The sequence below is a fragment of the Rousettus aegyptiacus genome, unplaced genomic scaffold (assembly GCF_014176215.1).
Source record: "Rousettus aegyptiacus isolate mRouAeg1 unplaced genomic scaffold, mRouAeg1.p scaffold_m13_p_14, whole genome shotgun sequence".
Lineage (NCBI taxonomy): Eukaryota > Metazoa > Chordata > Mammalia > Chiroptera > Pteropodidae > Rousettus > Rousettus aegyptiacus.
The window spans coordinates 13,423,870-13,439,673 of record NW_023416289.1 but is presented as its reverse complement, the minus strand read 5'-3'; the positions used below and the strand labels follow the sequence as shown (position 1 = coordinate 13,439,673).

Here is a 15,804-nt window from a genome sequence, read left to right as displayed (position 1 = left end):
GTGCTGCACCCATAGTCTTTATATTCATCATTTTTAAATGTCTGTGAGTATTATGTGTAAGGAATTAACATATTTGTTTCTGAATTGCTGGATATTTGGATTGGTCCCAGTTTTTGCTAGTATAAATAATTCTGTAATTATTTATTTTACATGCATTTTTATTTGAAATAGCTTTTTTCGTTTGGGTATTTTTAGGATAGAATCCTGTATGTGGGATTTGTAATATCAAAAAGGATCAATCGACACAGCTCATTAAAGTTTGACTCTGGATCATTGTAAATAAACCATGTTTCACAATTTAGAGTAATCTAGTTCTTCAAAAACTAATTCAAAAGAATAAAATGAAACCTTTCTCTACTATTTTCCGAACTTTTTATTTTGAAAAAGTATAAGTCCATAGCATGAGCGAACATCAACATCGATATGCCCTTTACTTAAATTTACCAGTTTTTAACATTTGCCACATTAGCTTTTTCTCTCTCTCCCTTCATCTTTGCCTCCCTCCTCTCCCCCCAACACACGCGCACGCATGCACACACACACACGCACACACGCACACACACGCACACACGCATGCAACAGGGGCTGGAGTCCCCTTTCCCTGAGCCCCTTTCGAAGACTCATGTCCTCGGCCACATTGTATCTTCCTAAAGCCAGCAGTGTTCCAGCAAGCTTTCAGGCCATTACCCTCTCTGACTTAAGAATTTTCTTCTTTATCTCTTTGGCCACAGTCGCTATCTGTAACCTGCACTAGGGCCTTCCTGAAAACTGATTTTTGGCTGGGATTTTGCCTTCTGGATTAGAAGTGTTATTCCTGTTGTAGCTTGGTGACTGCTAATTCTCTGTTTCCCCTCCCAGTGGCGGGACCACTGGATGCAGTGCGTGTACTTCCTGCCACAAGAGGAGCCGGTCCTCCAGGGCTCAGCCCTCTGCCTGGTAGCCCACCATGACGACTACTGTGTGTGGTACAGCCTTCAGAGGACCAGGTGTGCCCTGAGTCTTGCGGGAGTGTTGGGGGGCACTGGGTCTCTGTGCATTTATATAAATTCCCCGTCTACAAACCATTTATAAGTTTATAAGTTCCCCACTATAGACATTTATATGTCTATAGTGGGGAATTACAGAGGCACAAGTGGGCAGAATAAGAACAAAAGTTGATGACTTGCTGTGTCGGCGCCCGTTGTGTGTACTCAAAAGAGGCTGCCCTAGTTGCGGGGCCCCCATCTGGAACAGATATATGTGCAAGTCTTGAATTGAAGTGCCCTCCAGCTGCTAATGCCCACTCGAGAGCCAGTGCCTAGACTGTAGCTGTATCCCTTGGAGCCCACCTCAGTTTCACTGGGGCACATCCCTATGCCATGTGTTGATAACTGCCAGTGTCAGGCAGGTCATTCTCCTGACCCTGTGTCTGTTCACTTCCTGGCCCAGCCCGGAAAAGAATGGGAGAGTCCACCCAGTGCGCCCTGTGTGTGACTGCCAGGCTCACCTGCTCTGGAACCGGCCTCGCTTTGGAGAGATCAATGATCAGGACAGAACGGATCAATATGTCCAGGCCCTGAGGACAGTAAGTGTTCAGCCCCTTGGGTGCTCGTGAGCAAGAAGGTTGTCACATGGGCCCCAGCTCATTGTTCACTCATGATTTGCTGCTTTTGTGTTCTGTGCTTGCTGGTCTGTGTGAGTGGCTTCAGCCAGCTCTTTCCGGGCAGGCACTCAGACAGCGCCTGGGAGCCTGTTAATGCACTTTCTGGGGGCTCGTTCTCTGCTCACCTGTAAAGTCTTCCAGCTGGACGCTTCCCCCCAGCCCCTGCTTTTGTCCTGCTGGAAATTTTGCCTTCGTGATCGCCAGCATTTCCTGTGGGTGATCCCAGTGGATCAGGCGCATTCTTCCTTTCATCTGCCACTTTCTTTCTATAATTTTTTAAAATGTAAATCTGGTCATGTAACTTTCCTACCTATAAACCTTTGCTCCCTGCTGCCAATAGCAGGTGTCTCAGGTGAGGACCATACATGAGTTTTGAAGGGGAGGTCTTTGGACCCCTTGGAGTCATATGCAGAAATATGTGTATCTATGCATGCATTTTGGGAAGGGAGGACCCCAACCATTCTAAATTTCTCTCAGGGATCTGTGCCCCATAAACACATCCCTGCCCTTGGTGAGTCACTCAGCAGTCCCACAGCTGTCTGTACTGGGACCAGGCAGGAAACGGGCCTGTCATCATGGACTGGGAGGTGGCCAATGGCAAGTGGGACAGGCCTTCTGGTGGGCCTTCTAGGACAGCTTGAGAAGGGTCTTTCCTAACAGTGGGGTCAGGATGTGGAGAGGAGAGTGAGGTGGGTGTGTTAGAGGCTGGGGGGCTGGCTGCGGCCTGAGCCTGGGAGGTGAGCCTGACTAGTGTGGGCACAAGAAGATTCAGCTGGGCAATGGCAGGGGTGGGGTAAAGAGCAGATCAGGTTGGAAAACCTGTGGTGAATTTGCTTTTTTCTGGCAGGTGCTGAAGCCAGACAGTGTCTGCCTGTGCGTCAGCGACGGCAGTCTGCTCTCCATGCTGGCCCATCACCTCGGCGCGGAGCAGGTACTGGACATGTGCCTTTCTGCCAGCTTCCTGAGGGTGGCTCTTGAATTAAGGTGTCCTGTGGTCTGAGTACACGGTTTTGTCACTAAAGCTCTTAGCAGGTGCAGCTGCCGTGTATGCGGTGTGCCTGGGTCAGAGGCTCAGGGGTTTACTGCCTCCACGTGCAGGCAGGAGTCAGGCTATAGCATTGTCCTGTAGCTGCAGCTCCAGCGTCTGAGCCAGCCACTAGGTCCAGTGCAGAGCGTGGGTGCTGTCCCAGTGGGGAGTGGGCACAAGTGGAGGTGGCTAGGCGGTGCCCTCTGCCTTGGAATGATCTTGTTGCATTTTAATCTTTCATTTTCTCTGTTAAGTGACTCTTCTACAACTGATAGCTTGGTATTCTCTCTAGGTATTTACAGTAGAGAGTTCAGCAGCTTCTCATAGACTAATGAAAAAAGTAAGTGATAATTGTTACTAAAATAATGAGGGGACCTGTGGGGCCTGCCTTCCCGAGTCTGGGACTTACTGCTTTGAAGCAGAGTCAGTGCCAAGGGAACGGGAAGAAGTGGCAGGTGCCAGTGAACGCTCTCGTTGCTCCCGCCTCGAGAACTGGCCTGGTCTTCTAGAGCTGTCATAGAACAGAAGCAGATGTTTAGATTCTGCTTTGTTTTTTGGCTGAAGAAGCATAGGCTTTTCTCGTCATTTCACATGAAACTAAAGAAATTAATTTTTTTTTGCGGTGATACAACTGTATCTTGCAAATGTGTGATTCGTTTTCTGGGCTCGCAGGCCGGCCTGACTGGCTGGAGCCCTGACGGTAATTGGTTTTGGTTTCCTCTCTGAGGGATTACCTACCTCCTTCGGAACTGCAAGCCTGTTGCTAAGTCCCATTGACCTGCCTCCAGAGAAATTTCTTTTTCTGTTACAGCATTTTGCTAGCGATCTCATTCTTGGTGTGGAGAATGCCCCTGGAGGGGAGAATTTCCACAAAGCCAATAAAAGTGGTGTTTCAGAACTGTTTGACCAGAAAACTATAGACATGATAAAGCAACTTTGAAATGTTTTTTTTTTTTCTGGACAAAAATAATTTTTTTTTTATTTTTTTTTTCTCTAAGATCTTTAAAGCTAACCACTTGGAAGATAAAATTAATGTAATAGAGAAACGGCCAGAATTATTAACATCTGCAGACTTGGGGGGTAAAAAGGTGAGTAGCAAGAGGTGTGCGTTAGCACTGGGTGGCTCAGCACTTGAGATGGCCCTAGCTCCCCCTCACTTCTCGAGGCCTCACCGCTGGTCCCTTATGGAATGCACCAGCTAAGAACGTGCCATGGCCGAGGGTTTGCAGAGATGCCTGATGAGCAGATGCTCGCATGACTCTGAACACTGGCCAGTCTCTGCTCCTTCAAGTGAGGGCGGAACAGCTCTGCTGAGATGAGTACCAGCGCATCATGTTCTCTCTCCCTTTCGTAGCGCTCTGTCTTCATTTCACCTTCCTATTCGCTTTCTTCTGCTGTGGCTGATCCAGTCCCCAGTGCTGCATATGACACTGCTCCCACCTCTTGGTGACCTCTTCGTTGCTAAAGACGGTCTCCCTGCAGGCTTCATCTCCTTGGCCCCCTGAACCCTTATGACCCAGGGGCCCTCTCTTTCCTTAACACTTCTTTTTAGATTTTTAAGAGACTGCTTTTTCTAGGGTTTTCTCTAATTTTTCTGGCTTCTCCTCAGTCCTTCATGGGTTTCTCTTCCTTCACTTCATCGTTCCCTAGAGATGATTCTTGGCGCCGCCTCCTTGTCTGTCCTCTCCTCTCCCTCTGTGTTTCCTCTCCAGTGATCACATTCCTTCCCATATGGAAATCTGTGATCAACAAAGCTGGGTCTGCAAATCTCATCCGTCCAACTGCCAACCGCATATCTCTCTTTCATATCCCACAGGCCCTTCAAGCTGGAACCTGTCATCTTTCTTGCCAACTCTTTTTAACAGCTTTATTGAGATATAATTTACATACCATAAAATTAACCCATTTCAAATGTACAATTTAACGATTTTTTAGTAAATTTATAGAGTTGTACAACTATTATACAATCTAGTTTTACAACATTTCCATCACCCAGCCCCAGGCAATCACTGATCTGGTTTCTGTCTATAAATTCGCCTTTTCTGCAGATTTCATTTAAGTGGAATAATGCAGTATGTGGTCTTTTGCATCGGGCTTTTCTCAGTGGGCACGTTTTTGAGATTCATTCGTATTGTAGAACACGTCAGTATTTTGTTCCCTTTTCCTGCCGATGGGTGTTCCATTGTGTGACTGTGCCACAATTTGTGTGTTCATTCACCTGTTGGTGGATATTTGGATTGTTTTCAGTTTGGGCTATTAAGACTAATGCTGCCGATGCCTGTCTGCTTGGGTCTATCCCGGGTGCTCTGTCTCCTCATCATCCGCCATGTCTTGGTCACTTCCCTTTTGCACACTTTCTGCTTCTATAGGAAGTACTCAACCAAGTCACCTGTCCCTGCTCCACCTACAGCCGGTGCCCTCATACTTCACAGTCATCAGAGGGTTCTTTCTAAAAACACATTCCTTCTCTGATTAAAGCTTTTAATGACGCCCCTTCTCGCCTCTAGGGCAGAGTTCAGTTCATTTAACCTGCCATCAGTTGCTTTTGGGTGACCTGGCTCCTCTCTTCCTCTCTGGCCTCACCCTTTCCCGTCCTGCCCCATGTGCTCATCTGCTGAGCTCCTGAGAGGGCCTTGCTCCCCCACCTGTGCAGTGCCTCTGCCCACCCCTCTGCCATCTATCTGGAATCCCCTGTCTTTTGCTTTCCGGACTCCTATTCACACGTTTGTGCTTTTACTCGGCGCTTGTTTACTGACCATCTACTCTGAGCCGGGCACTTTGCTGGATCTGAAAATACTGTGCTGCCAATGTCCCCACTTCTGTGGTGCTCAATGTCTCATGAGGGAGAGTTAGACGACCACTGAGAATAAGTTTTTTAATAAGCTTTGGGGATTTACAGTGCTGTCCCGGAAGCCCGTCTTGATGCTCTTACCTCTGGGGTTCTCCGTGTGCCCCTCCTATTAAAGCTTATTGCCCTCTACAAGAACAGCCTCCGGCCTTGTCTGCTCCCTCCTCACACTGCACTCCTGAGGGCAGGACCCGTGTTGCTTTCTCATCTTTTTGTCCTTGGGCAGGTGCAGACCTGGCATGCTTGTTTGTTGACTGAATGAGTGAATGAATGAATGGCCTATTACTTTCATGTACCTGTGGAACTTGTGACTTGTCCTTTACTCTTCAGACAAATCCTTCTGATGCCTTGATCCTGATTCTTGCTCTGGTCGCCAGGTGTCTGTGCTCCTCGGTGAGCCATTCTTCACCACCAGCCTGTTGCCGTGGCACAATCTGTACTTCTGGTATGTGCGGACTTCTATGGACCAGCACCTGGGGCCTGGTGCTGTGGTGATGCCCCAGGCTGCCTCACTGCATGCCGTGGTCGTGGAATTCAGGGTAGGCCACCCAGATGTTTTTGTAAAAGGGGGAAGACCTTGTTTTCTTACAAAGACCTTGGGTGCAGACAGAGCAACTTAGGTCTTTGTGATTTGGGCCTCTGGTTTTCTGTATCAGCACTCCACAGGGTTGAATAGAAGAGGCTCGTCTTTTTAAAAATGCAGTAATTTGACACATGAAATGAAATTGGCTGTGTGTTGTCATTTTGCAATATGACTTATCAGAATAATTAAAATATATAAATTAAAAGTTTCAGAAGACATGCTGTGAGGCTTGCTCTGTTCTCATTAAGAGCCAAGGCTCCAGTTAAAAGCATTTTGAGATGGGAGAGTCAGCTTCTTTATGCAAGAAAAATTGAAAAGCTTCCTTTTAATTTTCTCATCAAAGCAGAACCATAGTTACAAAGTCATTTTGGGGAAGGCAGTTTTTACTAAAAGGATTTTGAAATGTTTTTAACCTGAAATGTAGAGTGAACCTCATTTGACATTTCTTTGACAAGAATGGTTTTGTCCGTTGGTGGCTTAGCGGCTCTGTCACTTATTTTCTGGGCATTTCTTCTGTGTTATTTATTTACCTGATGCGATTTCCACATGAATTTAGGTTTTCACGACCAAAGAAGGAAGATGGAGAACCACATTTGTTCCCAGGCGTATGTCCAGGGGACAGAGGACGCAAAGTTGCTTGGCCTGAGGGCTTCTGGTCCCCTCCCTCCCACTGTCCTCACGCTCCGTTTATAGGCAGAGAGCCTCGAGAACTGATGTCATAGATTTCTTCCTAAAGAAAATGGTCTTAAGGTGGACAGGTAGTGAGAAACCCCAGCCAAGTAGCTCTGGCGAGTTGTCCCCTTATAGGAGAGGACTTGGGTCATGTGAGACTTGGCAGAGTTATAGAACGGTTCTGAATTTTTAGTATCTCTGAGTCCCTTCAACTTTAGGGGTCTCTTCTAGGCATGAGGGAATAGAAAGAGGTGCCTCAGGTTTAGCACCGGGACCACCCCAGCTTGCCCTCACTGACTCTTCTCGATCTTGTTGCCGTACTCTCCTGTGGCCCCTGTGGGTGTGGGCATCAGTGTGCCCTGGTGGATGGGGGTTGATAAGGGCTGTGCCTTCCTCACAGGACCTGTGGCGGATCCGGAGCCCCTGTGGGGACTGTGAAGGCTTCGATGTGCACATCATGGATGATATGATTAAGGTAGGTGAGGCCATAGCTCCTACCCACAGTTTCCCATCTACCCACTCTGCATGGCCACAGGCCTCTAACAAGGACACCTGGCTTCTCTGGAAAGACCTGGGTTGGGCTGTGCAAACAGCGTGCAGAGAGCTCTTCTGTTGGGGGCAGTGGGGGCTGGTCTATCTATCCCACTTGGTTTACTATGAGTGTGAGTCTGAGAATCATTTGTCTCAAAGTCTAGTGGTAGGCCATTCTTGGCTTTGGTCTATAACCCCTCAATCAGAATGTCAGATGGCCCATCTGTCACCATGCCACTGGAACCTCGCCTGCCATTGTCAACAGCTTGATCTCTGCTGGAACAGCCTTTCTAGAAGGTAGTTTGGTAACCTTCTGAGCCGGCCATTTTTGTTTTGGGGACTCCAGTCCAGTGAGGGTGCTGGAGCATGGGGAAGGGTGCGAAAGGAAGGCCCTGCAGGGGTGTTTGTACATCAGTAGGGGATTGAGTCAGCTACCAGGATCTGCATCCCTGAGAACCCAAGGAAGTCACGAAAGTGCCAGTGCTATTTGAATCGACAAGTATTGAAGTAGAGTCACTATACATCCGCAGGAGAGGGCAGGGCAAGGAACGGGATTCCATGTTGTATATGAAAAAAATGCCCACATACACAAAAGGAAAAGGGGTGGAATAGTGGGCACCAGAATGTTAGTTGTGTAATTAGGAAATGGTTAATTTTTCCTGCTTTCACTTACCTTTCTGTTCATATTTTCCTACAGTGGTTGTGGATTACTTATGTAAACATTTTTTTTAAGTAAATAAATCCAATGGATATTTTCAGGTTGCATCTTACCCGCCCCTTCACAGCTGACCACTGACTGTGTCATGCTTCTAGAAACCTCTTTTTTGCTGAGACCCCACACATACTGACTCCGTCTGGCCGCTCCTTTTCCTATCCTTCCCATCCCTAAGGCGTCATGTATTCTAGGTCTCCCTCAGGCCGCTGTCCTTACTGTCCCTTCTCTGTTGCTGGTCGATGTTTGCATCTGTTGTGAGCTCAGACCAAATAACTGAGAGCAGTGGACGCTCCACTCAGATGTCCTCAGGCACTCTGACCTCGATGCTTCTAAAACCTTCGTGCTCTTCCCCCGCCCCCATCCTGGGCTCTTTCAGTGTTCTCGTCCCAGGCCTGCCATTACTTCGTACCCAAATGCTGGGCTCGGGGCCTGAGTGTCCTCCTGGGCAAGTCTTCACCTTCACTTGCAGTTGGTCCTCAGGTTCCGTAACCATCAAGTCATCAGTGAGGCTCAGATCCAGTTTCCTAACCCTGCTGCTGCTGTTCAGGTCTGGGCCACTTTGTCTCTCACCTGTGACTGTGTAGCCTCCTGCCTCTCCCACTTGGCCGTCTTCCTCATGGAGCCCAAGTAAAGTTGAAGATCCCGAGTCCAACCCTGTCCATACCCTGTGGGAAAACCCTGTGGGGCTCCCTGCCCCCAGGCAGAGTCCCCCCTGCAGTCAAGACCCTGGCCACTGCACCCTGCTCAGCTTTGTCCACTCTCCTTGCTGCCAACTCTTGTGTGGCCTTTAGGCAGCCTAGAGGTCACCCCTCCAGGCAGGTTTCTTGTCCAGCTCGGTCTCTGCAGGAGGTCAGCACTCCCTAGACCCTGAGGTTGCTTGTCTCTGCGTTGGCTCCCTGTAGACTGGGAGCCTTGTGTGGGGGTGATCTGGCAGCTATAGTGTGCATAAGGGTCACCAAGTGGGCAAGTGTCTAAGCACCAGGTGTCACCTTAAAGTAGCTAATGAGATAGGCAGTGTCATCCCATTTTAAAAGGGAGAAAATGAGGCTTAGAGAGGTGAAGAGACTTGCCAAGGAGATGGCGTATGAGTGGCAGCAGGGAACAGAGAAATCAGCTGGTCTGACCCAGGCGTCTGGGTCTTTCTGTAAGGACCTGGGCTCCATATGACTGGCAGTTTCCACGAGGAACCTGTGCAATGGAGGTGAGCGGCTACTGGCATAGACCCTGGAGACGGGGACATGAGCCCCTTGTCCTGTGGGCCACCTGGTTCTATCTCTGCAGACTCCTAAATCCCCTTTCTTTCTCAGCGTGCCCTGGACTTTAGGGAGAGCAAAGAGGCCGAGCCCCACCCGCTGTGGGAGTACCCGTGCCACAGCCTCTCTGAGCCCCAGCAGATCCTGACCTTTGATTTTCGACAGCCAGTCCCCCTGCAGCCTGTCCGTGCTGAGGGTTCCATCAAACTGAGGAGGTGAGCGCCGCCTCTTGGGTGGGGGTATGGGGAAAGGAAGTGGTGGGGGGGCCTGCTTTCTGTCTAGAAGGTACTGCCCAAATGGCCACTTTGACGTGGGTGGGATGGTCTACCTTGTCTCAGCCTTGCTCTTTTTGGTCTGAAGTGGCCTTGAGGTCGCCACAACCTCTAGATGTCTGTGGGTGGGGAGTCAGAGTCAGAGTGGGCTTTGCTCTCCACCCCCCACATCTGAGGCTCCTTTTGAGCTAAGCAGCATGTTGGATCACAGCTGCAGAGAAATGTGAATTTGGTTGCTATGGTTACCCTTTGGACCATTTTCCTGAGCTCTCCTGGGAATTAAAGCAGGTTGGGAATTGGCGAGTCACATTCAGGCCATCCAGCTCCAGCTCCAGCTCCCCCCATGGGGAGGAGGTGCTGCTTCTCTGAGGAAGAACCGCTTCTAATTGAGTGGAGACCCTGAGCCCAGAGCCCCTCTTTGGCAAGTGGAGGGCAGGGCAATTACCCATCTGGGCCTGCCATCCAGGGTATCTGGGAGAGGTCTTCTAGCCTCTGGGCTGTGCTCTTAGCCTTCTGGACTGAGCCTTTCTGTGACCTCAGGCTGAAGAGGCTGGTCCTGTGGCCAAGCTGGTCCTGTCCCACAGTAACTCCTGAGTGCTCAGCTCAGCCAGGCTGCGAGGAATAAGCGAGGGCTTTGAGTTGTGGCTCTTCTCTCTCAACATATTACCAAGTGGCCTTTAGTCAGGTGGAGTGTTAGGAACCTCTTGACTGAGGCAGGATGGAAGTGGGGTAAACCAGAGGTTTCTGGAGAGCAGAAGGGAGCCGTGGCCATGCCTGCTCATCTCTCTTGGTACTGTTTCTCTTTGGCCTAACATACTGTACCCCTTTCCCAGGCCCGGGAGGAGCCATGGGGCCGTCCTGTGGATGGAATACCACCTGACCCCGGACAGCACGGTCAGCACTGGCCTCCTGAAGCCTGCAGAGGACAAGGTAGTGCTGTGCGCATGGGCCCCAGAGATGGCTGACCCTGAGAGCAGGCGCTGCAGGGGGAAGCCATGCCACTCGGTGTGCTCTGGGTGTTCCCTGCACGTGCTCAGCCAGATGATAACCCTTCAGTGGCCTGTGTCCCTGTCCCTAAGCAGCAGCTTCCCGCTGCAAGCCGCCTGGTGGGGAGGCTGGCCAGGAGGGGTCTGGCTGTCGGGAGTCCTCACTGCTTTCTGCTGCTCCTCCTGCAGGGGGACTGTTGCTGGAACCCACACTGCAAGCAGGCCGTGTACTTCTTCAGCACCACACTGGACCCCAGAGCACCATCGGGTGGCCCTCAGGCAGTCAGCTATGTCGTAGAGTTCCACCCCGACACCGGAGATGTCACCATGGATTTCACACTCTCGGACACCCCAGATGATGGGCACTGACCCTCACTTGTTGAGAAATAAAGTGACCTATGGGGCTCTGAATGGTGTGACTTTCTGGGAAGGAAGGTGAAGGCGCCTCTCCTTTCAGGGCCCAGCTCGGTTTCTGGGTGTGGGGACCCCTTCCCTTACTGCATTTTTGCACCAGATGCAGTAGGCATCATAGGCTACTGGCTGAACTTGGAGCCCAGAAGAGGCCTTGGAGTCCACCTTGCAGTGCTTCTGAAGCGCCCAGAAAGCTCCAAGGCTTCAGAACCACTGCTCTGGGCTGCGCTGTGCCAGGCCATGGTGATCACTGGCCTGGCTTGTGTGTCGAGAACTTCTGCCTGGCTCCAGCTAGGAGGGTCTGACTCGTGTCTGGACCCCGGCCTCAAAGACCCTGGCAAATCCAGGCTGAGGATAGGATTCTTGCCCTTCCACTCACTGGGTAATGTCACCAAGCCACATTCATAAGCATCTGGCTTTCGTGCAGCACCAGCAGGTGACCAAGACCTGACAGTTGGACACCAGGCTACCATTCAGAGGGCAGAGAGGAGATGATCCCAAAGCAGTTCCTGAGATGCAGACCCAGGAAAGCAGCCATCAGGAGAGGAGCCAGGAGGTACATCTTTTCCTGTGTGCCCCCTTCTGGCGGAATGACCTCCCATCACCTCAGCAGTCTGGGGCGGATAGGTATGGTGTGGCCGCTCCAGCCCCGGCCTTGCCAGGGAAGGCCAGAGTCCTGAGGAGGCCCCAGCCTTGCTTCGCCCCTCTGTCCTGCTCAAAGTACCCTTTTGCTGTTTACCCCCAGTTCCGGAGGGAATGACGGTACACTGGGTAAGAAAACCAAGGTGGCCAGGTTTTGGGGCTGTTTAGGGCAGACTCAGGCTGTGCTTGTCCTGTCATGGGAGGCAGGCCCCCCACAGCGGTTCCCCCACCACCCCACCTAGCTGCCCGGCCCCGGGCTTGGAGTTGGAATGGGGCCTGACCCCAGCTTGTCACTTAAATAAGTGGAGAACACCAGCCTTGAGCCTCACAGTTTTATTTTCTCCTCGTGATCCATCCTTTCTATCAGCACCAGTAAAGGAGAAAAACACCTCTCTTTTCAAAATATTTTATCAGGTGAAAGATTGTTTTTCTTCTAGGGAAGAATTGTCTTGATATATATTTGATAATGTTTTTACCAAAACAGGTGTGCTTACCATATAAAACCCCTAATGTCCCATGAGGATACAATACATAAAAAAAAAACAAATTAAAAAAGTTTTTTTTTTCTTTTTTAAAACAGTATTTCTAAATCTCAGCAAGTTAATACAATAGTTAAAAAGCATCAAGGTTAATATTCATACTTAAAACTCAAGGTGGTTTGGACAAATGAAAATGACCATTTCCTTCTGACCCTGCCTCCTGGCTTCTCTGGAGAAAGCTGGGCCTGGGGCAGGTACGGGACATTGGTTAGAGATGTGGGCAATTCCTGTGTCCGTCCCTCCCAGGCCAAACACCACAGAATCTGAGATCCTGGCAATGCTTCTTGTCTTTGCTTTTTAAAAATTAAAATGGAAAAGTCTGGCTTATGCATGGCCCCAGGAGTCCACAGGCTTATGAAACGTGTGGCTGGATGATAGTGGCCTCAGTGCTGAGGCCGTGCCAAAGGGAGGTGCAAGGGGAGCTGGGAGTCAGTACGCCAGGGCCAGGCTGGGCAGAGGCGACCTCGTTAGGACAGGAAGTGACTGAGGCACAGGGAGGTATGACTTGCCTAAGGCTGCCCTGTGAGTAGGGAGAGAAGCACGTGCCCCTGCGCCTTGGCCCCCACCCAGCTGCCCTGGGAGGGAGGCAGCCCCTCGGAGGGCTGGAAGCTACGTGGAGTTTGTCTCCTTCAGGAGCCCTGGCCTCTCTGCTGCCTTCCTGGACACACGGCCGATCTGCAGCCTGAGGTCCTGGGCTCAGGTTCGGCCATCTAGGCCTCGTGCCTCCCCAGGTGGGCCCTGCCTTTGTGAACGGAGATTCCTGGCTTTTCTGGGCATGAGGGGCCCTCTGACCCCACGGAGCCTAGCTAAGGCCTTGAGGGCCAGGCCCTAGGAAGAGCAACACAGCAGAGCCCAGGCGGGATGGTGCCCTCAGTGGACCCAGGGCGTGGCTGGGGGCCTGGGCAAGGAAGTGCTCCTGGCACAAAGCCCTCAGCTTTGCCGCTACCCAGGCCAGGTGGGTTTAGACAAACCAGTGCCATTGTGGGTATGGCTCTCAAGAGTGTCCTCTCCCAGCCTAGGGCCTGGCCTCTGGCTGGCTGCTTGGCCCCTTCTTGGTCCCTCTTGCAGCTCAGTGGGTGACAAGGCACAGTGTCAGCGCACCGGCACCAGCAGGGTCCTGGAATGCTCCCCAGCCTTGCTGGGCAAAGCTGGCTCTGAGGTGGGCACAGGTCAAGGCGCTGCAAGGAGGGGGGACCAGTGGGGGTTGTCAGGAAACAGACTCAACCCTCCCTGTGTGACTGTGGGGAGTGTCCCCAGGTGTGTTTAAAAAGGCAGGTGGGCAGAGGCAGTGCTGCCGTGGGGTGGGGAGCTGCGGGCCTCACCTGCAGGCTCTGCCACACTGCCGGGGTGCCTGCAGCTGGCCCTGGTCACATGGTGGCAGGGCAGGCGTATAAGCGCCTGGACGCGCACCAGTACCACTGCTTGCCCTGTAATAGCAATGGGCCCTGGTCTCACTGCCCCCGCCGCACACTGGCGAGGGCGAGGGGATAGGCCGTTCTCTGCACGTTGGCATCTGGCCCTCTTCTCCAGGGCCCCGCAGGTCACTTTTGAGGATGGGTATGGGAGGGCAGCCGCAGCTCCACCCAGAGGCAGGCAGGCAGGCAGTCCCTGAGCTCCGCCAGCTCTTGGATGGGGACAGTCTCCAGGGAAAAAATGGTCCCGAGCCAGAGAGGGATCTGGAGGGGAGACGGATTCTGGCAGAAAGAGGAGGTGTCGGTTTTGACAGAAAAGAATCTACAAATCTATCATTCTCAAACCAGCAGCCCCCTTCTCCCTCACGCCGCACCCTGTGTCCTGTAGGAAAGCTGTGCCCTCTTGGCTTCCTGTCTGTGGCTCCGCTGTCCACTTAGGGATCCCTGGGGCCCTGCGTGCCTGGAGGGGACCCTGTCTCAAGAAGAGCACTGTTCTCCCTTGTGGCTTGCAGACCCTCTAAAGTGAAGGGTTGTTTCTGTTCTTAAATTTCACTGTTTTTCTTTTTAAAATGTAATCGCCCTTGAATGCAAGACCCTGGGAAGAGCCCGGGCTCACGGTGACTGGAGCAGCCCTCACGGTCCCTGCTGGAGGCGGCGAGCTGGCGGCCCTGTGCCCAGGAATGCTTCTTTGGCTGGTTCTGATTGTGTTTGGAGTTCGGCCTTGGGTGAGGCCCGAGTGAGGGGTCTGTGTGGCTATGGCGTGGCACGTGGCATGCGGGCAGCGTGCATGCGAGGGTGCAGGCATGCGAGACAACATGGCAGCAGACAAAAATAATGAACCCTGGACGAAGCTTGAGAAGAGATACAAAGAGTACAGAAACCCGGTTCTCATACTAACCCACGGTTACAAACTAGGTTGTGCTGTAGATTTGTAGAAAATTACGTTTTGAAAGAATGGCACTGGTTGGGCAGCCGGGGCCTCCCCGGGCTGACCTGACTCCTCTGTCTATGGTGAGTGCCCAGAGGTACAGGGCAGTGTTGGTTCCAGCTCATCCTGGGCCCCTGCCTTCCTCCTGGGCCCCGCTGCTGGAGGGGACATGGCCAAGGACGGGCTGCTGTGATGACTCGGCTGGTCTATGCCTCCTCCTCCCCTGTAGACACCATGAGCCGCATGGCCACTGGGAGGTGGTCCGTCAGGCCGGACAGCTGGGTGACAAAACTGAATTCTTCTACCTCCTGGGGTTAGGGGTGGGGGAGAGAAGCACCCCGATTAGACCCAAAGGCCACCCTGCAGAGGAGGGGCCTGGAGGACAGGGGTGGGGCCTCTAGGCGGGGCTGGCCTGGTCTTCCTGAGGGCAGAGGGCCGGAAGGATCCTGAGGACCCTGAAGGTCTCCAGGAGTGGCAGGTCTCATTTTCAGAGGAGAGCTCAGTGTTGGTGAGGGGCGCAAGGCGCAGGTTCCCCTACCTACAGCCCGACCCAGCCCCAGACTCACGGCCTTCCAGTCCGGGCACAGCCCCTCCTCCGCGTACAGCATGTAGTCGATGCGCCTGCCGTTGCCCTTCAGCACGTCCTTGCGTCCCTTCTGGCATGCCCCTGGGCTCTTGCTGGTGGGGAAGGCGAGGTACTCCCTGCGGCCCTCTTCACTCTCCAACACCCTGCTCACAGGCACAGGGAGGCACAGGAAGGTGAGGCGAGCCCATGCCCCAGCCCCAGGCCCCAGGCCCTGGGTGTGGAGCCACCATCTCATCCCCAAGTGAGAGAAGCAGGTCAGAGCAAACCCCGTATTTAACATGTCTTCCCTGTGGGCCCGAAAAGGCACTGAGATGGAGGGAAATAGTCCAAGGCAGCAAGTTCCTGACCAAACCAGGCCACTCTGGAGTCTGTCCAGGAATGTCCCGTGTCCACCTTAGGCGGGCCGGCACTCGCTTTCCCTTTCTGAACTAGGATGTTGGCTGTGGCTGCAGCTTGGATCCAGTGCTGCCCAGGGTCTGGCTGAGTTGGGGATGGAACTGCCTTCCTCCTCTGCAGGATAGGTTTCTGCTCTGAGCCAGTAGGAGCCTATTCAGGGAACGGGCTTTGCAGTAAACCTCAAGGACCCTTCTCTTCTGGAAGTCCCCGGGACCCCATGACTCTTGTTTCAGGTAAGCAGGGGCTGGGGCGGGGGTGTAGCTAGGAGAGCACCCAGGCCCCATTCTAGAACTGGACTCTTGTGTTAGTCTGTCCTTAAGCAACCAACCTCTGAGCCTCCATTTCTTCTTCTGATACAAGA

The 15,804-nt window shown here is 52.3% G+C and overlaps 2 protein-coding genes across 8 annotated transcripts in view; one reads left to right on the top strand and one right to left on the bottom strand.

Moving 5' to 3' along the window:
- Positions 1 to 10,940, top strand: part of PRMT7 (protein arginine methyltransferase 7) — a 31,378-nt gene extending 20,438 nt beyond the window's left edge. For 2 of the 3 annotated variants that reach the window (XM_016164469.2, XM_016164481.2), the window contains exons 9-18: positions 859 to 986; positions 1,429 to 1,564; positions 2,490 to 2,573; positions 2,962 to 3,009; positions 3,668 to 3,757; positions 5,895 to 6,056; positions 7,173 to 7,247; positions 9,326 to 9,486; positions 10,377 to 10,473; positions 10,719 to 10,940. In XM_016164469.2, coding sequence (XP_016019955.2) covers positions 859 to 986; positions 1,429 to 1,564; positions 2,490 to 2,573; positions 2,962 to 3,009; positions 3,668 to 3,757; positions 5,895 to 6,056; positions 7,173 to 7,247; positions 9,326 to 9,486; positions 10,377 to 10,473; positions 10,719 to 10,898 — 1,161 coding nt within the window. In that variant the 3' untranslated portion in view covers positions 10,899 to 10,940. The remainder of the gene's footprint in view (positions 1 to 858; positions 987 to 1,428; positions 1,565 to 2,489; positions 2,574 to 2,961; positions 3,010 to 3,667; positions 3,758 to 5,894; positions 6,057 to 7,172; positions 7,248 to 9,325; positions 9,487 to 10,376; positions 10,474 to 10,718) is intronic. The other variant, XM_016164492.2, reaches the window with a different exon arrangement.
- A 970-nt stretch (positions 10,941 to 11,910) lies between these two features.
- The window catches only part of SMPD3 (sphingomyelin phosphodiesterase 3), an 80,426-nt gene continuing 76,532 nt past the window's right edge, over positions 11,911 to 15,804 (bottom strand). For 4 of the 5 annotated variants that reach the window (XM_016164418.2, XM_016164434.2, XM_016164441.2 and 1 more), the window contains one exon: positions 11,911 to 15,190. In XM_016164418.2, the coding sequence (XP_016019904.2) occupies positions 14,776 to 15,190 (415 nt within the window). In that variant the 3' untranslated portion in view covers positions 11,911 to 14,775. The remainder of the gene's footprint in view (positions 15,191 to 15,804) is intronic. The other variant, XM_016164450.2, reaches the window with a different exon arrangement.